Source organism: Lates calcarifer, unplaced genomic scaffold (assembly GCF_001640805.2).
Source record: "Lates calcarifer isolate ASB-BC8 unplaced genomic scaffold, TLL_Latcal_v3 scaffold_62_131, whole genome shotgun sequence".
NCBI lineage: Eukaryota > Metazoa > Chordata > Actinopteri > Centropomidae > Lates > Lates calcarifer.
Window position 1 is genome coordinate 1 of NW_026118170.1, and position 18,568 is coordinate 18,568.

The 18,568-nt window shown below is 41.6% G+C and overlaps 1 protein-coding gene and 1 long non-coding RNA gene across 8 annotated transcripts; both read left to right on the forward strand.

Moving 5' to 3' along the window:
- The first annotated feature begins 19 nt into the window (after nucleotides 1–19).
- LOC127142275 (uncharacterized) lies at nucleotides 20–1,976 on the forward strand. 7 transcript variants are annotated; one of them, XR_007812772.1, is made up of 5 exons: nucleotides 20–726; nucleotides 802–1,066; nucleotides 1,142–1,201; nucleotides 1,316–1,634; nucleotides 1,710–1,970. It is a non-coding gene; the product is annotated as an uncharacterized LOC127142275 (long non-coding RNA). The 7 variants fall into 7 exon arrangements; XR_007812771.1 differs by having other exon boundaries at nucleotides 802–861; nucleotides 1,127–1,634; XR_007812767.1 differs by lacking the exon at nucleotides 20–726 and having other exon boundaries at nucleotides 737–1,066.
- Nucleotides 1,977–5,676: 3,700 nt separating this feature from the next.
- On the forward strand, nucleotides 5,677–18,568 carry mtnr1al (melatonin receptor type 1A like). Its single transcript, XM_018674986.2, is given in 3 exon segments — nucleotides 5,677–6,305; nucleotides 17,361–17,710; nucleotides 17,712–18,568. Coding segments are annotated over 3 exon segments (1,074 nt in total). The 5' UTR covers nucleotides 5,677–6,001; the 3' UTR covers nucleotides 18,132–18,568.

The window sequence follows — 18,568 nt, forward strand, 5'->3', positions numbered from 1 at the left end:
TAGTAAGACTTCTAAAATGGTCAAAAAATGTCATAGTGTAGTAAGACTTCCAAAATAGTCAAAAAATGTCATAGTATAGTAAGACTTCCAAAATGGTCAAAAAAGTCATAGTATAGTAAGGCATGGGAAATGGTCAAAAAATGTCATAGTATAGTAAGACTTCCAAAATAGTCAAAAAAATGTCATAGTATTGTGAGGCATGAAAAATGGTCAAAAAATGTCATAGAATTATGAGGCATGAAAAATGGTCAAAAAATGTCATAGTATAGTAAGACTTCCAAAATAGTCAAAAAATGTCATAGTATAGTAAGGCATGAAAAGTGGTCAAAAAATGTCATAGTATAGTAAGACCTCCAAAATGGTCAAAAAAGTCATAGTATAGTAAGGCATGGGAAATGGTCAAAAAATGTCATAGTATAGTAAGACTTCCAAAATGGTCAAAAAAGTCATAGTATTGTAAGCCATGAAAAATGGTCAAAAAATGTCATAGTATAGTAAGACTTCTAAAATGGTCAAAAAATGCCATAGTATAATAAGGCATGAAAAATAGTCAAAAAATGTCATAGTATAGTAAGACTTCCAAAATGGTCAAAAAAGTCACAGTACTGTAAGGCATGAAAAATGGTCAAAAAATGTCATAGTATTGTGAGGCATGAAAAATGGTCAAAAAATGTCATAGTATTGTAAGGCATGAAAAATGGTCAAAAAATGTCATAGTATAGTAAGGTATGGGAAGTGGTCAAAAAAAGTCATATTATTGTAAGGCATGAAAAATGGTCAAAAAAGTCATAGTATAGTAAGGCATGGGAAATGGTCAAAAAATGTCATAGTATAGTAAGACTTCCAAAATGGTCAAAAAATGTCATAGTATTGTGAGGCATGAAAAATGGTCAAAAAATGTCATAGTATAGTAAGACTTCTAAAATGGTCAAAAAATGTCATAGTGTAGTAAGACTTCCAAAATAGTCAAAAAATGTCATAGTATAGTAAGACTTCCAAAATGGTCAAAAAAGTCATAGTATTGTAAGGCATGAAAAATGGTCAAAAAATGTCATAGTATAGTAAGGTATGGGAAGTGGTCAAAAAAAGTCATATTATTGTAAGGCATGAAAAATGGTCAAAAAAGTCATAGTATAGTAAGGCATGGGAAATGGTCAAAAAATGTCATAGTATAGTAAGACTTCCAAAATGGTCAAAAAATGTAATAGTATTGTGAGGCATGAAAAATGGTCAAAAAATGTCATAGTGTAGTAAGACTTCCAAAATGGTCAAATAATGTCATAGTATAGTAACACTTCCAAAATGGTCAAAAAAGTCATAGTATAGTAAGGCATGAAAAATGGTCAAAAAATGTCATAGTATAGTAAGACTTCCAAAATGGTCAAAAAATGTCATAGTATAGTAAGACTTCCAAAATGGTCAAAAAAAGTCATAGTATTGTAAGCCATGTAAAATGGTCAAAAAATGTCATAGTATAGTAAGACTTCTAAAATGGTCAAAAAATGCCATAGTATAGTAAGGCATGAAAAATGGTCAAAAAATGTCATAGTATTGTGAGGCATGAAAAATGGTCAAAAAATGTCATAGTATTGTAAGGCATGAAAAATGGTCAAAAAATGTCATAGTATAGTAAGGTATGGGAAGTGGTCAAAAAAAGTCATATTATTGTAAGGCATGAAAAATGGTCAAAAAAGTCATAGTATAGTAAGACTTCCAAAATGGTCAAAAAATGTAATAGTATTGTGAGGCATGAAAAATGGTCAAAAAATGTCATAGTATAGTAAGACTTCTAAAATGGTCAAAAAATGTCATAGTGTAGTAAGACTTCCAAAATGGTCAAAAAATGTCATAGTATAGTAAGACTTCCAAAATGGTCAAAAAAGTCATAGTATTGTAAGGCATGAAAAATGGTCAAAAAATGTCATAGTATAGTAAGACTTCCAAAATGGTCAAAAAATGTCATAGTATAGTAAGGCGTCAAAGGCCTCAAAAAAAGTCATAAAATAGTAAGGCATGAAAAATGGTCAGAAAATGTCTTAGTATATTAAGGCGTTAAAAGAAAAGCTGAAGGGTTAGGGTTAAGGTTACAGCTTTTAGCCACTTATAGACGGAGGTTAGGGTTAGGGCTTTTAGCCAGAGTTTTAGACTCAATTATACATTTTAAATTCAAACTGCAAGTAGGAAATACTTAATATTTCTCCATTACAAAATATAGAAACTAGAAAATAGAGAAACTCAACTAATCAACAAGACTTTATTTATTCTGTTTTAGACAAAACTTAACAGTCCACAGCAAAACTAATGACATGTTTGACCACTTGGAGACACTTTGCTGTATTCTCTTGCCCCATATTTAATGTAGTAATGAGCACATGAGAATATACTTATAGAACATTGAGGACATTTAACTACTTTTGTTGTCCTCCTCAGGTGATGTGCCTTCTCTCACTCCCGCAGAGACAAAACATGTTAATCTCAGAAACTGTCCAAAGCTTCAAGTCCTGAAACTTTACTTCAAATATAATTAAGAAACAGTTTAAATGTCCTTCAAATGCCTCTCTTCATGTTACTTGTAATACAAATTACCCCTTAGATTTGAAACAGTGTGACATTATCTGACATTGAACACACAATTTCAGATATTTTTCATGCCTTACTATATGATGACATTTTTGTTGACACTTACATCTTTTTTCTGATATTATTATTTACTTTTAAATTATATTACTTCCATTAATACAGATCACTAAGACAACATTTACATTATTTTTATGTTGCAGAGTCCTTCTATTATTACACTGTTATGACATTATTAGTTATGTTACGTGGTTTTTGTTTAGCTTTGTGACATTTGAGCGACAGTTCAAGTATCTCTTTCTTTCCTAATTATTTTAATAACTGATTAATTGTTTATGTGAAGTTTCAGAAATATTTTATTGATTTTTTTAATAGAAATAAAAATATTTTCTTACTCTGATCCTGTTGTTTCCGTGAATTCAGCTGAAACACACAGAACATTTGTTTAAAACCAGTTTTTCCAAATACATTAATCAAAAATAACTACTACGAACTCGGCATAACTGGTCATCATCTTTCCAATATTTTACAGTAGCAGTCATTCCATCTGTAAATTCCTCCGTTACTTTGGACTTGTCTTACAAGAAATAAACTTCACTAATGAGTTTTTTCTGGGGCAAATTATGAACTTTTCAGCTTGAAGATCTCAGTCACAGCAGCTCAGAGGTGTTATACATTACTTTCCCCTCAGGGATTACCACCTTATCATGGTCAGGAGGTTTGACCCTCAGTGACCTCAGGAGCTCTTCACGTGGAACACCTGAGCAGGAATTCCTGGAAATCAACAGAATCAGAGGCGACAGTGTGTGACCCTGGAGAGCACTAATGTAGTCCACGTCTCTCTGCAGCAGCATTTATCTTTATGTTCATGTTAGGCTGTGTGTGTGTGTGTGTGTGTGTGTGGTCACATGAAGCTCGTCTGCAGCTCTTCAGTGAATCTGTTCAGTGGAAACAGCTCTGTTTGTGGCAGGAAGGAGCTGAGAGGACGGAGGCAAGGCTCAAAGGTCAAAGAAAACCTATTTCATGGGCTGAAGTGAATTCTGGGAAATCTGTCGACAGAATAGACCTCATTGTTGTGCAGGTGCAGGACGTTATTCAGAGGAAACAACAGGTGATTAACTGCAGTGAAACATCACTCAGAGGTCAGAGACCATCGGCTGTTATTCACAGGAAACAGATTCATTCTGGTGAAACCTCATTAACACATCACCTATGAGACGACGAACACACCTGTACCTGTTCATTTACAGAAAACAGTCTGAGCTGTGGTTAATACATCAGCTGTGCTGCATAAGGAAACATGTTCTCATTATTAATTTAGCTGTTATCATGTGTTGTTACTGTGTCTGCCGCAGCACTGTAGCTGATGTGTCCATTTAAACAGAGAAGAATGAGTTAGAGCGACTGTAGAGGTGAGAGAGAGGAGTAAGACTCTGAGAAATAAACTCTAAATGTCTGAGATTACAGTCAGAAAAAACATGTAACAATCAAGGAACCAAAGTTTCTGTTGCCTAAACTTCTGCAGAGCTCAGAGGTGTCAGAGCAGAAAACATCTGTAACGATTCTGACAGACAATCACCTCCTGCCAGCAGGGGGCGTCAGAAAACACAGACGGGTTGTTTTAGAAGGAAGTGACAAAAAAACCTTTTTAATGTTTAGCTTGTTCGACTCTGAGGTGAGAAAAGTGGCTGCTGAAAAATTAAAAGAAAAATCTGAAAGTTTTAATCAGACTCAGCTTTTGTTTCAGCTCCTCAGGTCCAGGTGAGTCCAGGTGTTCAAACAAACCTGTGAGAACATGCAGAGTGTGAACGTGACCTGAAATCACTGACAGATTTCTTGATGAGAGCTGAGACGTGTTGATAAACAGTGAGTTCATGTCTCTCTGTGTTTACACAGGAGGTTTCTGTATGAGCTTCACTGTGATTGGTCGAACATCCTACAGGTGTATCTGCTCGTGTAGTGTGTGTGTGTGTGTGTGTGTGTATGAGTCTCAGTATCCTCAGCGGAGACTCTAGAGAGCATGTCAGATGAAGCCGAGTTATTTACCCTGTTTGGATGAAAATCCAAAGACTCTGCCAACGTCCTGTTTGATGTGGAAATGAATGATTCAAATTCTCTGGGTGCCATCTTGTCTTTTTATACTCCAGCCCCCCTTCCTCCTCCTCCTCCTCCTCCTCCTCCTCCTCTTGTGTTTTGGATCGGAGCTGATGATTCAGATCCATCACCCTGCTGGCTCCACCCTCTCTCTGTCCTGTAGGTTATTGACAGGCTGCTGTAGTTTCTCTCTGCAGAGGAAACCAGGTGATGTTTATTACACAGGTTCTGTAAAATGAGTGACAACATGTGTCTTCAAAGTTTCCTCTGGTGAAGTGACAGAAGATTTGAAAATTCACAGTATAAGTATAAACACTATAATATGTATAAGATAAATAGAAATAAAATGAAAAGACACAACAATATCCAAAAGTCTTTTACCATTGAGATAGTGTGCAAAGAGTTAGAGTGACAACTGTGCATTGTGCAATGTCCAGTGTTCAGATTAGTGCAAACAGTATGTGCAGATATGTTTGTGGGTGTCAGAGGGGTGGGGGGCTGCAGGGGCTACAGGGGTCCTGACTGGGATGTGCCTTCCTAATCAGGCAGGAAGTGTTGGTGCTCCAGGTGAGGTCATCAGAGATGTGTACGTCCAGGTACCTGAAGCTAGAAACCACTTCCACCGCAGTTCTTATAATACATCCACAGGCACAGGTCTGATGTTTTAATAACTAAAGGTCAAAGAGAGGTCAACACAGAATCACAGGTGGAGGTGAGTTCAGCCTGAAGAGGAACATCAACCAATCAGGAGAGAGAGAGAGAGAGAGAGGGAGAAAGGGAGGGAGAGAGAGAGAGACAGAGAGAGAGAGGGATGGAGAGAGAGAGAGAGAGGGAGAAAGGGAGGGAGAGAGAGAGAGACAGAGAGAGAGAGAGGGAGGGAGAAGGAGAAAGGGAGAGAGAGAGACAGACAGAGAGAGAGAGAGAGAGAGAGAGAGGAGGCGCGTCCTCGTCGGACTCTATAAGGCGCGTGAACCTCAGCAGCGGCTCAGAGTTGAAGTTGTTTCCGCACGTGAGAGTGTGAATGAGCGGGAAACCTGAGACTGTGGACGGTGAGTAACGGAGGAAACATCAGGACCGAGAGGCGGGAAACCTGAGGCTGCAGCTCGGTGTCACTTCTTGGCTCCTGCTGGTTTCTGACATATTTCCGGTCGGTTTTCGGTCCCTGGGCTTCCTGCCCAGACCCCCTGAGGCCGAACCCTCCCGGACAGATCGGTCTCTGATCGGCCGCTAAAATGTCCGCAGACTCCGGCGCGTGAAGGGCGCGTCACTCCGGTGCCACAGCGCGCGGCGGTGCGCTCCGTTCCGGGTCCCGGTCTGACCGCCCCGCGTGATGCTGAATGGACCGACCCTCCGCGACCACGACCCGATGCGACTCGTCGACCCGAGACACCTTCCGCAACTGATGTCCCTGGAGGACCGCGAACCCACCATGGTGGGGGGGACCCTGGGGCCCCGCAACTCCACGCCGGCGGCGGGAGCGGAGGAGGGGGGCGGTCCGGGTCAGCAGCACCGGTCCTTCCCCTGGGTGGTGACCCTGCTGGCCGGAGTCCTGATCACGACCATCGTGGTGGATGTTATCGGGAACCTGCTGGTGATCGTGTCCGTGTTCAGGAACAGGAAGCTGAGGAAAGCAGGTACAGGTGTTTGATCAGCTGAGCAGAGGAAAGAACAGGTGTTAACATCTGCTGAAGCTTCAGGTTCAGAATGATTCTTAGAAGACTCCAGTTTAATCTCCTGCATGAACTAGAACAGGAAGAAACACTCAGTGGTCACTTTATTAGGAACACCTGGGGTGGGGGTGCAGAGGTATGGCATGAGGGAGCTGTTGGAGGGAACATGGAGGCAGGTGTTATTCTTCATGTTGAATGTTGTCTGTAACTTGATTGTGCATCCATAAGTAAAGTTGTGTGTGTTGCGACACCGACGTCTCTCAGATGCTAAGACACATTTCTCCTAATGATGAAGGGTAATCCTCATTTTCAGATCAGTATCCTCAAAACCTCAAACATCTTTATCATCATTCAATAAAAAACAGAACCAGTGAAGGAAACTTCACTGTTTCTGCTTTCCACTGAAACAACATAAACATTTAAACAAATAGAAAAATTAAATTGTAAATAAACGTGAGACTTTTTACAGACACATAAGGATATTACTGGGGTGGGGTGGGGTGGGTGAATGAAGAGTCTGATGGTTGATGGATGAAGTTGTTGTGAAAGCTGGTTGTTGTTTGAAGGTGGATAAAGGAGAAGATGTGGCAGAGCTGGATTGTTGTGGATTGTGTAGGTGTACTTAATAAAGTGGACAGGCAGTGTATAAACCAACATGTCCTGTGTTATATGAAGCTGCAGCTCTGACTGTTGATCTGGTTCAGGTCTCTGTGAACTGATCAGAGTCTCTCTCTCATGTTGTTGTAGTTAAACATCACAGGATCAGTCTCTAACAGCAGCGACTATGACTGTTGATCTGCCATGTTGGCTCTGGGTGAAGGACTTTCACTGACAGTAGTGGGTGACTCACTGTAATCAGTGTGTTATCTGATAGAAGCTGATAGAAGCTGTGGACTGATGTGGACTGATGTGGACTGATGTAGACTGATGTGGACTTCTCTACCGTGCATAAATCACCCGGCTACTTAGGAAACTCTCCAACATACAGAGGGAGAGAAAATCAATCCAGACTCCTAATTGTTCTCTAACTGCTCGAACGGAGTCAGGAGGAACTATCACATGAAAGCTCTCAGAGAATCTTCTCTCTCATACGATGACAACATCTGAATATTAATGAGATGTTTTGTCGTTTACGTCCTTGAAAAGCCGAGAGCTGAGGACGGACTTCATCTAAAGCTCTAAAGCATTAACATCGATTCACCACACAGCTGATGTTAGAGAAGCTGGACTGTGAAAGGGCTAAAGGTCAAACACCAGAACAGAGAATATGGAGGAAGAAGGCCACAGTCAGCTCTCTGAAAGCCTCAATGAGCTGCCATTGAGTGAAAGCTCTTACTGTGTTAATGGACTCAGCGGCAGGTTGAAGTCTGACCTCCACACACTGCTGAGTCTGACTGAAGCTGTCTGACCACCGTTTCTAACGTTACAGTTTCTAACAGTCGTTATGTTCCTGTCTGAGCTGATGTTGTTTGTGGTGCGTTGTGTTGGTTATTGTGGCCATGACGCTCGTGCAGCTGATTCACTCCTGTGTCGTAGCTCAGCGACCTGTGTGGTCGTTTAGGTCGGAGGTCTGGTTGGAGAATTGAGTGTGCAGAGTTTATCTGATTGATCGTCCATTGACCAGGTCTGATGAACCAGCAGCTGAAGAGCAGAAAAACAACAGATACTGTTGGAGAGGACAACTTTAGTTAATGTCCCGTTTTAAATAAACGCTGCATTCAGATCAGACAGGAAACTTCATAGTTGGACAGATTTCTGTTCATGATTCTTCTCTCAGTCTTTAAAGGACATCACAAACAAATTCTTGAATCATCATTTAAGCTAAAAACAAATATTTTCAGTTTCCTGCTTCTCAAACGTGAAGATTTTATTTTCTTTTAATGTAGATCATTAATTAACTGATGTGCTTTATTTAGGTCTGACTGAACATTGTCAGACATCATGGTTAAACATCATAGAAGTGTTTCAATGTGTCACATTGAATTTTAAAAAACAGTTATAGTCTGGAGGACTGGAGGAATTTACATTTAAAGTGTCCGACACTGAACTAACGTCTCGTCTGTGCAGCTGAAGACAATGTTCACACGTCTTCATATAAAATTCAGAAAGTCAGTGAATTTAAACCTGGAGCAGGTGGAGCAGGTACAGCTGACAGTGTTTTTAATTATCTGATAATTTTCTGTCACCTGAGCGTCTGAATCTGCAGCTTCCAGTCGTCTGGTCTCTGCTCCACAGCTCCGACCTGTCATGGTGATAAATGAACATCAACATGAATCAATACGATCCATACATAAACAACGTAAATGACATCAACAGCCTCGTCATTGTGTCATTTATTTCCTGTTTCTCTGTCAGATCCCTGATCAGGTGGAACACTGGATGAATTCTTCACCTTTCTCATTTATTCTTCTCACCACCTCCTCATTCATCTCATCTCCCTCCCTGTCCTCTCTTATCTGCGCCTCCTCCCCTCCTCCCTCCCTCCATCTTCTCAGCTCTCGTCTCTATTGCCTTTCCAATTCTCCTCCTCTCCTCCACCCTGCCTTTCTCCTCCTTTATTAGATTCATTCCTTTAAACTCTTTTCCCTCTCCTCCGTGTCCTCTCTCTTCAACCACTCTCTTCTTAATCACTCTTCTTGTTCCTCCTCTCTGCTCCTGTCAGGACTCTCTCTGATCCTCTTCTCTCAATTCCAGCCCTCTCTCAGGTTTACCTCCTCTTTCCTCATGCCACTGAATTATTCTCCTCTTTCCTCCTGTTTTCCTGTCCTCCCACTCCATCCATCACCTCTCTCCATCTGCCGTCAGAGACATGTTACCTGATCATCAGTAAAGTCGTGTCTCATCATGTCAGTGTCACCACATCTGCACAAACACCGACAGATTATTCATCTACAACCTGCACAAGCTAAGTCTCTGCTGAGGCTGTAAACACACCTCTGTTCAGTTACTGTGGGAGCAGATTTACAGCTGGAAATGTTCACATCATTAGAGGTGTTTTTACTTTTAGCTTTGTAAACCAGGCTCAATGTGTTTTAGCCTGTCAGAACAAACCTGCAGTCTTCATTCGTAAAACCAGTTTTCAAACCTAAATATATGCTCTGCTTTGTTTCTCGGAACATTACTGCCACCTACTGACAATCATTGGGACAGCATGAAGCCGTGATCAGAGAGTCGTATCATCCACGAAAAACTTGACAAACCAAGTGAGTCCATCCTGAACCAGTTGGCTTATTTGTCATGTTACAGTCTGTGATGTGACTTGGTAAATGTCAGCAGTCGCTCACAGATGGAGTCCAGTCAGATGGCTCTTCTCTGGGTTTTACACCAAATCCTGAACCAACTGGTCCGACAACAGGAGAGGGGGAAGGTGGGGGAGGAGGGGGGGGAGGGTCTGCTCTGAAATACCACCCACTGGGAAGATCTACTCAAAAAATAAACTCATGATTCTTCTTAGACCTTCGTCTTCATCTCAACAACTCTGGATGAAGCTGAGCTCTCGAAGGATCTCCCTTCTGTTAACAATTGTTAATGGTCTCCAGAGGATGAAGCCTACTGACTTTGATGATCTCTGAACTTTTCCTCTGGTTCTATCATCACATCTTCTGTCCATCCATTTTCTTCTGCTTATCCGGGGTTGGGTTGTGGTGGCAGCAGCTGAGCAGAGTATCCCAGACCTCCCTCTCCCCAGCAAGACTTTCCAGCTCCTCCTGGAGAGTCCTGACGCGTTCCCATGTCAGATGAGGTCTATAATCCCTGCAGAGAGTCTGGGTCTCCTCCAGATCCTGATCATATACCCGAACCACCTCAGCTGGCTCCCTCCGACGCAAAATCATCAAATTCCAGTTTGTCCAATACTTTGGATTTTCACTGAGTCACTATAATGAGAAAGGTTAAAGGAGTTCTCCTCTGTCCTTCAGGAGTCCGACACTCTACAGTAGTTACAACAGAGTCAAAGGAAAAACGTCTCCAATGTCTCTTTCCACTTGTTTGTTCAGGACACTTCACTGATTAATTTGTAAATGAGCGCCTTTGGAGCAAACGCAGAGGTCGTACCTGACAAGCAGCCTGATTATAAGATGACTCTGATTATAAGTAACATTTACCAACACCAACTTCTGACGAAAAACTTGTCCTGTTTCTCTGAGCTCCTGTTAATCCAGGCACATGTGGATGATAAGGCTCTGCTGTTGTAGAGAAACTGGAACCAGTGGCGGAACGTGGCAAAGTTCATTTATGCTTAAATACCGTTTTGAGGTATGTGTACTATACTTGAGTGTTTAAATTTTCTGCTCCTTTATACTTATACTCCACTACATTTTTACCCCACTGCTTTTAACTGTATTTACTTTGCAGAGTCAGATTAATAATATAAAAAATCATCAAAAGATGTTTTATTCTAAACATTATAAATACTAAAATGGGACATTCTGCATAATAAAAACTTCAGTTTTTGCTAATAAATTTTAACAAAACCTACAAGAGAGGGAGTATCTGATGTTCAGAAGGTAGTTCACTTCCTCTCTGTCCAACAGATGATCTCTGATGTCTGAAAAGTAAAGTTTTGTCCTTTTTGTCCTGAGTTAGTTATTAACTGATGTCTCAGCTGCTGACCCACAGTTAAATGTGTTGACAGAGGTAGACTGTCTTAGCAGTCTGACAGGACCAGAGGGTTTGGGTCAAGATTCTAGTCCAGGGTTCTAGTTTAACATTCGAGGAGGTTAAACATCGGCTCAGAGCTGTAACAGAGATTCAGATGTGAATGAATCAGTCAGACTCAGGCTGAAGTTTTTTTGTTTCTCTGAGGTTCAAGAACATTTTGGACAAACTGACACACCTGTGGCTGAAATAAATCAGGCGAGTCTGATTGGACTTTAGTTACAGGGGCTGGTAATGATGGTGTAGGTCTGTGTGTAGGTGCTGGTTTGTGTCATGTTGTGTTCAGGAGAGAAATGAAACTCCCTGATCCACAGAGAGCAGAGGTGACTTGCTACCACACCTATAGCAGGTGGCAGGAAGCTAAACAACCCAGCAAATGTTAGCTGTAGAGGTGAAGCCGTCTGCTCTGCTGCAGCCTGGGTTTTCCCTGACGTCGTGTTTGATGAGCCTGACCTGATCCCAGCCACCTGCCCAACCCCGTCCAGCTGCAGAACACCTGCCTGAGGATCCAGACACTCCAGTGAGTTGCCACAGCACCGTGATTTATTCTCTCTAATTTCCTTTAACTGTTCAGATACTTTATCATCGGCTGTAATTCAGTCTGTTTGTGTTTTCAGTGTTGGAGAGGATGCAATCGTTGCTGCAGGCGTCTGAGACAAAACAAACCCAGCTCATCTTTAACCTCCTGACTCTAAAATAAATTTCCGTCACAAGTTTCTGTTGTGCTGTGTTTGTTTCTTTTCATCACGGGAGTGAAATGTGCAAAAGGCGGCTGCACAGGTTGGACGTTTGGAGGAGGTTATAGTCAGTTTGGATTTTCCACAGACTATTTGACTTTTAGACATACCCCTGAACCAATCAGTAAACTACAATAAGAATTCTGGACCATTCATTTTTATGGTCAAACAACCTCTCAGATATTCTTAGGAATATAATGAATAAAACACAAAGACCTCTGAGCCTCCTCAGTTTAAATGCAGCTTTTTTTAATCAGCATCGTCGATGCCCTTTATGTTCTGCACTGACGCTAACGATCACTTCACCAATTACTGAAGCCAGCCACTGATCAAAGGCTGAGGAGCTTCAGCGGTTTCTGGCTCGCAGCAGCAGCTCATCTGCTCAGCTGATGCAAATCGTCTGGCCGGTTAACATCAGCTCTGATGTCTCAACATCCAAACTCTCTGAAGTGGAGGTGCAGCTGTGACAGGTGGCCTAACGGTCAGGTGTTCAGGTCACTAAACACTGTGTGAAGACTTTCAATCACATTACATCAAAACAGGAAGTGAAATCTTACACACACACAACGAGGTGAAGACTCTGAAGTCTGTTCTCAACACAACTGAGTCTGTAAACAGATATTTTCTGATTTAATGGTTTAACACGCAGGATTCGTCAGTTGCTGTTTGTTAACAAATCAAGTTGGCCCTCAGTAGAGATATAAGACATGGTCAATACGACGTCAATAGAACTCATTCCATCCGTGTTTTCACAGACAACACAAAAAGCCAATGATAATGAGAACAGCTCCATGGTGAAATAATCACATGGCTGGAGCAGAGTTAGAGCCACGTCAGGTTAGGTTGAGTGGGAGCAAGATAAAAGAGAAAATGACGACAGAAAATGTGAACGAAAACTGGAGCGACAGCATTAATGAAGAAGATGCCCCAACAGACACAACCCGAGGTTCAAAAGAAGTGGAGACTGCTGAAAGAAGAGCCCGAGGAATTCAGTAGCGTGGAGATGTTTTGGCTGTTTAAAGTCTGACAAGAAGAAAACTATGTGGAAAGCATGTTCCCACAAAGACAGGTGTTGCCACTGATCTTTTAACATCTGAAGCAGAGCCGTCCTTTAGAGCACAATGCAAGACTTTACAGTCATTTTCTCCAGCTTCATGCCACAACAACATGAATCTACACATCTCACTGAGGAGGAAAAATGAAGCCTTTAAGCTCAACAGAAACAGTGATTTGATTTGTATCCTGATATATATCAATATTACTGAGCCACACTGCTGAATTTTGAATGGATGAATCCTACGATTAAGCCCCGCCCTTGGTCAAACAGACACACAGACCTGTAGTTCTTTACAAATCTGCAACACCAACAGAAAGTGAGAGACGGAGACAGCGACGTGACCTGGTCTCTACATTTTTAGTTGAGTCCTGCCTCGCTCCTGTGCTGTGATTGGCTGAAGGCTCCACACACAGAAATCCATGCAGAATAAACCTTTAAATCAGGAAACTTTTCTACCTTCAGCTTCTATTTTTATTTAACACTGATGTGCTGGTATATTTAGATGACAGTTATATTCACCTGTGTAGGGTGATATCAGTGATGCTGATACTCAGTCCTTGTTCTATTTTTTGTTGGTTTAAAAGCATCATGGGTCAGCAGGTAAAATGACCCCCATGAGCAGGTTTGTTTTCAGCACCTCTAAGATCCTGACTACAGCCCTGAATATGACCCTCTACAGTCAGTTTTATAACCACCATCTCTTGTGTCTGTACATTGTTCCAGTATGATGCAGAAATGTCAGCTGAAGGTTGAATCAGACAGGAAAAGTGTCTATTTTTTCCTACAACCTGAAACCTGATATGTGTATCTGTCTGTGGGTGACAGCAGTGTTTACTGTCATACCGTCAGGATCAGAGGAACCAACGGCAGCTGCAGTGTCGAACACGCTCACACTGCTGAGACAAACAAATAAAACAGACGAGCAGAAAAACGAATCCGAGACTCTCACTTCAAAACAGACCGGTGTTCCTGATGTCTCTCGGTCTGCGTGAGACTCGCTGCAACTCCAAAACACCAGACTACAGGAACTTTAAAAAGTTCCCAGCTCTGCTCCCTCCACAGAACAGATGATCTGATTAGATTCTGAAAACGATTCGCTGCATAAATTTGCACCTCAATGAGGAAAAAAACCAATGTCTTTGAAAGTACTGTAACTTCTCTGAGGGTTCAAGAGGCAAAGATCACAGCACACTGATAGAAATCTGTGTTGATTCATTCATCATTTCCCTTAACGAACAGACTGATTAGCATAGCTGGGTAGGTTTAATCTATGGTCACTGACTTTAGTAAGGTAAAGTCACACTGTGTATATCTGCTATGATACTTTGTCATCTGATAACCCTTATCAGACATTAATAAGACCAACGTCTGTTCTTACATCAACACTTTATTCCATATTTTCTCTTTTTTCAACCTTTAATTTGTTAACTTGTATTTTTATATAGTTTTTTTTTTTTACTTTTAATGGATTTTACACCACTGCTAACTTCAGCAGAAACCAACTATTCTGGCATGTAAAGGTACATTTACTGGTTTTACATGCTTTAAATGAGGCTACTGTTAACAGCTGAAGCTTTTAACAGAAGCATCTTTACACAGCATTAATCTATAGGTTTACAGAGTGGTTCTAATGAGACCACCTCTGGCAGTCTTCCTCAATCATTTAACTACTCAGGGAATTGAACCTCGAACCCTGGCTAGCATGGTGTTGTTGGGAATAGTTGCAAAGGGCAAACACAGTAATAAAGACAGAACCACGGACTAATACATATTGACTGGTGGTTAACAAGTCCCTCGCCTCTGAGCTCTGAGCTCCACGGCTCTTCTCTAACTGGCCTTCTGTGACGAGCCGGAGACAAAGCGCTGTCGTCCAGAATATTAACGATGGAGCTTCTTCGCAATGAAGACTGGAGTCGGGGGGTGATAAATACTGAATGGTGCCGTATAGTTCAGCAGGTAGAACAAGGTGTTATTAACACTGCTTCAGTTAACGACCACGCTCTGGGTGTGAAGATGTGCGCAGTTTGATAAAAACTCCAACCAAAGGCCCAGAGGGTGATGTTTAGATGGAAATGGAAGGTGGAGGTCAGATGACGGTGGAGCAAGAAGCTCAATGTTACAGTCACAGGGAAACGATTAAAGTCAGAGTGTTTGTTGGTATGAGAGATAAATAAGGTGACAGAAAAACATCTGCATTAACCTCTAATGGCCTCTGGAATCTAAAGATAGGTCTGGTTTTATGATTTGAAATGGATTTATGTGGCTTTATGAGCAAAACAACAAGGATTAACAAGGAAATGTATCAAACCAGATATAAAGTAATTTCTCTTTTTTTATCTAGATGCTTTGCAAAATTTCACTGAGAGTGAATCTTTACAACAGACAAACACCTCCAGAGAAAGGCCACGAGGTTTGAGTTTAAATTTCCTGCAATACAATAATAAAAATGTATCAAGTATTTAGAGAATGAAACGTTAAACTAATGTGTTTTTTGAAGGATCGTTTTTTCCTGAAGTTGGTTGTTGTATCAGCTGGGAGAGGAAGATACGACTGTGACACAAAGATTTAAAAACTAAAATGAAAACTTTTTTCCAAAGAAAATGCCTGAGTTGGGTTGTGAATGGATTTAATTAGAGTGGAGAGTAAATATATCTGAGATAGGAAACTGTCTGCCATACAGATGCAGCACAGACACAGTTTGATTAAAGCAGCTTTGTGTGATGATAGGACAGAGAAAACATCATTGAAATGCAGCAGGGTTCACTCAGGGCGACAGGTAAATGTTAAACTAAATCAGCCTCTCAAACTTCATTTCTCTGTGTGGCAGACCTTTGCAGCAGGTCAGAGGATACAGTATCTGGATGAACCTGGTCCAGTCCAGCTGCTGCTGTGGCCTGAATACAAACCAGTGTTTACTGCTCTCCTGGGGAACATCAGTTCTCCATCATTAGAAACTTATTTTGGCTGAGGTGTGTGAGCTGCCTGAAGTGGTTAGAGTACAGACTGTTGGACTGGATGTGTTCAGGGTTTGGACAGTTGTATTCATTAGCCTGTAATGATGCTGGAGACATTAACGCGGCTGTGATGAGGTTTGAAGAGTTTAATGATCCGGATGATATTAAAGTGAAGTTGGAGGGGAATGTGATCCGACTGGGAGTTTGGATTTATGGTTTTTGTCTGAGATTGTTTTTGTTTCCTGCTTTTTCCTTCAGTAACATCCTGCCAGTGTTTAGAGCTCAGTGTTCCCAGTTTGTCTTTTTGTTTTTCTGACGGAACTCGCATCTTTATTGTTGTGTTGTTTTTACATTTGCTGGCTCCATCTCTTTTATCCCATACTGTTCTACTCTTTCCCTTCAGCTGCTGACAGTATCATCTTATGTGTAACTGGTTTTTATGTTTAATTCAGGAGCTATGAGAGAACACTGAGCATACATCACAGCTGCTTATTTTCCAGTTAATCTGTCTATTATCTTTATGACCAATTGATTCACAAAAACACTAAAAAATGCTCACAAGTTCAGAAATTCTAAGACCCAGAAACGATTTCAATTTCAAGCAGCCACTGGTTCAGTTCTTTTCAACTCACACAAATCCAATCTTCACAAGAACAGAATTTCACTGCAAGATTTTAAAAACAAAACAGGTAATTTTGCTCATTCTAATATTTTCCCTTTCATTGCTTTTGTTCTTGTTTTTCAGAGCTGAGTTTTTGCAGCAGATTTATAATTCTGTTAGTTATATTTTCAAACAGAAATAAAATCTCAGTAACAAGTTATAATCTTAGAATTAAAGAATTAAGCTGAACACTAGAACAGTGAACTCTCTTCTGTACACGGTTAGAAATTCAAATACATGAGAATCATCACCAGCTTTTCTAACAGAGCTGGATATAAACCAGACATGTCCACCACTGATGTCACTTGACTTTTTTACACATTCACTCCATTCAAATCCTCTGGCCTCAGCCTCTCCTCTTAAATTACCAGGATTTCAAAACATATAAATGGTTGACCTCCATCTTCAGTGACTATCCTGGACAACATTTTATTTTCCCCACATGCTATTCATGTCCAACAAAGGATAGAAAGCTCCTGAACAAGAGACCCTTAAAAACACTTTCTGGTTGGTTGAGGTCATTCAGTATGTGCACAGGGATCATAAGGTTTGTAGGAGGTTATGTTCACTTCTAAAACATGCTGCTTGTGTGATTCATCTGGTAAAGACAACTATTCACATTCAGATCTTAAATGGCAAAGCCTTGTGTCAAAACAATCATCAGAAAGGATGTTTATCATGGTGGAGGACCTACCTTAACCAGCTGATCAGAGCAGACTATGAAGAGAAACCAGTAGCTGCCTGGAAGGTGGAGAATCAATGGAAAGTGTTCAGTATGTTTGTCAAAGCTGTGAAATAAATTCTGTTTCGATTTAAACATTTGTTCGGAGCCTGTGTCCATGGCTAACTCTACATTCACCAAACATCTGACAGTATCTCCATATAAACCAGACGAATTCATGCTGACATACCTTTCACTCAGTCATGTCGTGTCTTCCTCCTCTCGCTCTGCAGGAAATGCCTTCGTGGTGAGCCTGGCCCTAGCTGACTTGGTGGTTGCCATCTACCCCTACCCGCTGGTCCTGACCGCCATCTTCCACGATGGCTGGATCGCCGGCTACATCCACTGTCAGATCAGCGGCTTCCTGATGGGCCTCAGTGTCATCGGCTCCATCTTCAACATCACAGGCATCGCCATCAACCGCTACTGCTACATCTGCCACAGCCTCAAGTACGACAAGCTCTTCTCCAACAGCAACACCATGTGCTACGTTGTGCTCGTCTGGGCGCTCACCATCCTTGCCATCGTGCCCAACTGGTTTGTGGAGTCTCTGCAGTACGACCCTCGGGTGTACTCCTGCACCTTTCGCCCAGTCGGTCAGCTCGCTCTACACCATCACGGTGGTCGTGGTGCACTTCATCCTGCCGATCGGCATCGTCACCTACTGCTACCTGCGGATCTGGATCCTCGTCATCCAGGTGAGGCGCAGGGTCAAGCCGGACTCACGGCCTAAAATCAAGCCACATGACCTCCGCAACTTCCTCACCATGTTCGTGGTGTTTGTGCTGTTTGCCGTCTGCTGGGCGCCACTGAACCTGATCGGCCTGGCGGTGGCGCTGGACTCCAGGCTGAGCCAGGAAATACCAGAGTGGCTGTTCACAGCCAGCTACTTCATGGCATACTTCAATAGCTGCCTCAACGCCGTTGTCTATGGCGTCTTGAACCACAACTTCAGGAAGGAGTACAAGAGGATCGTCCTGATCATCTTCAAATTACACTGCTGAGACGATTCACAGAGGGGGAGGCAACATGGGGAGGGGAGGGTGTTTTTAACTTTTATGACGGGAAGAGGCTGTTAACGAGCCATGAAAGAAAAAGGACTTGACAAAGAGAAAGAAAACAGTCGTAATGAAAGGGAAATAAAACAAATGGGAAGGAAGGAAAGAGAAAGAAAAACACTGTATGAAAGAGGAAAAACAGAAGAACTCTAATAGTTTGGGGAGGAGAAGAGGGGGAGAAAGGGAGAGGGGGATGATGCCACACTAAGAGTTGCCTTCAGGGAAACTGAGAGACTTAAAAAAAATCCAGAGGCAGAGAGCAAGGTTTGGGAGTAAAATCTAAACTTAGTAATGTGTTTTATCATGGCTGTCTTTGATAATGAAGTCATGAATTTACTGTTTGAATTTAAACATCAATTGTTTCTCATGTTTTTACCAACTTC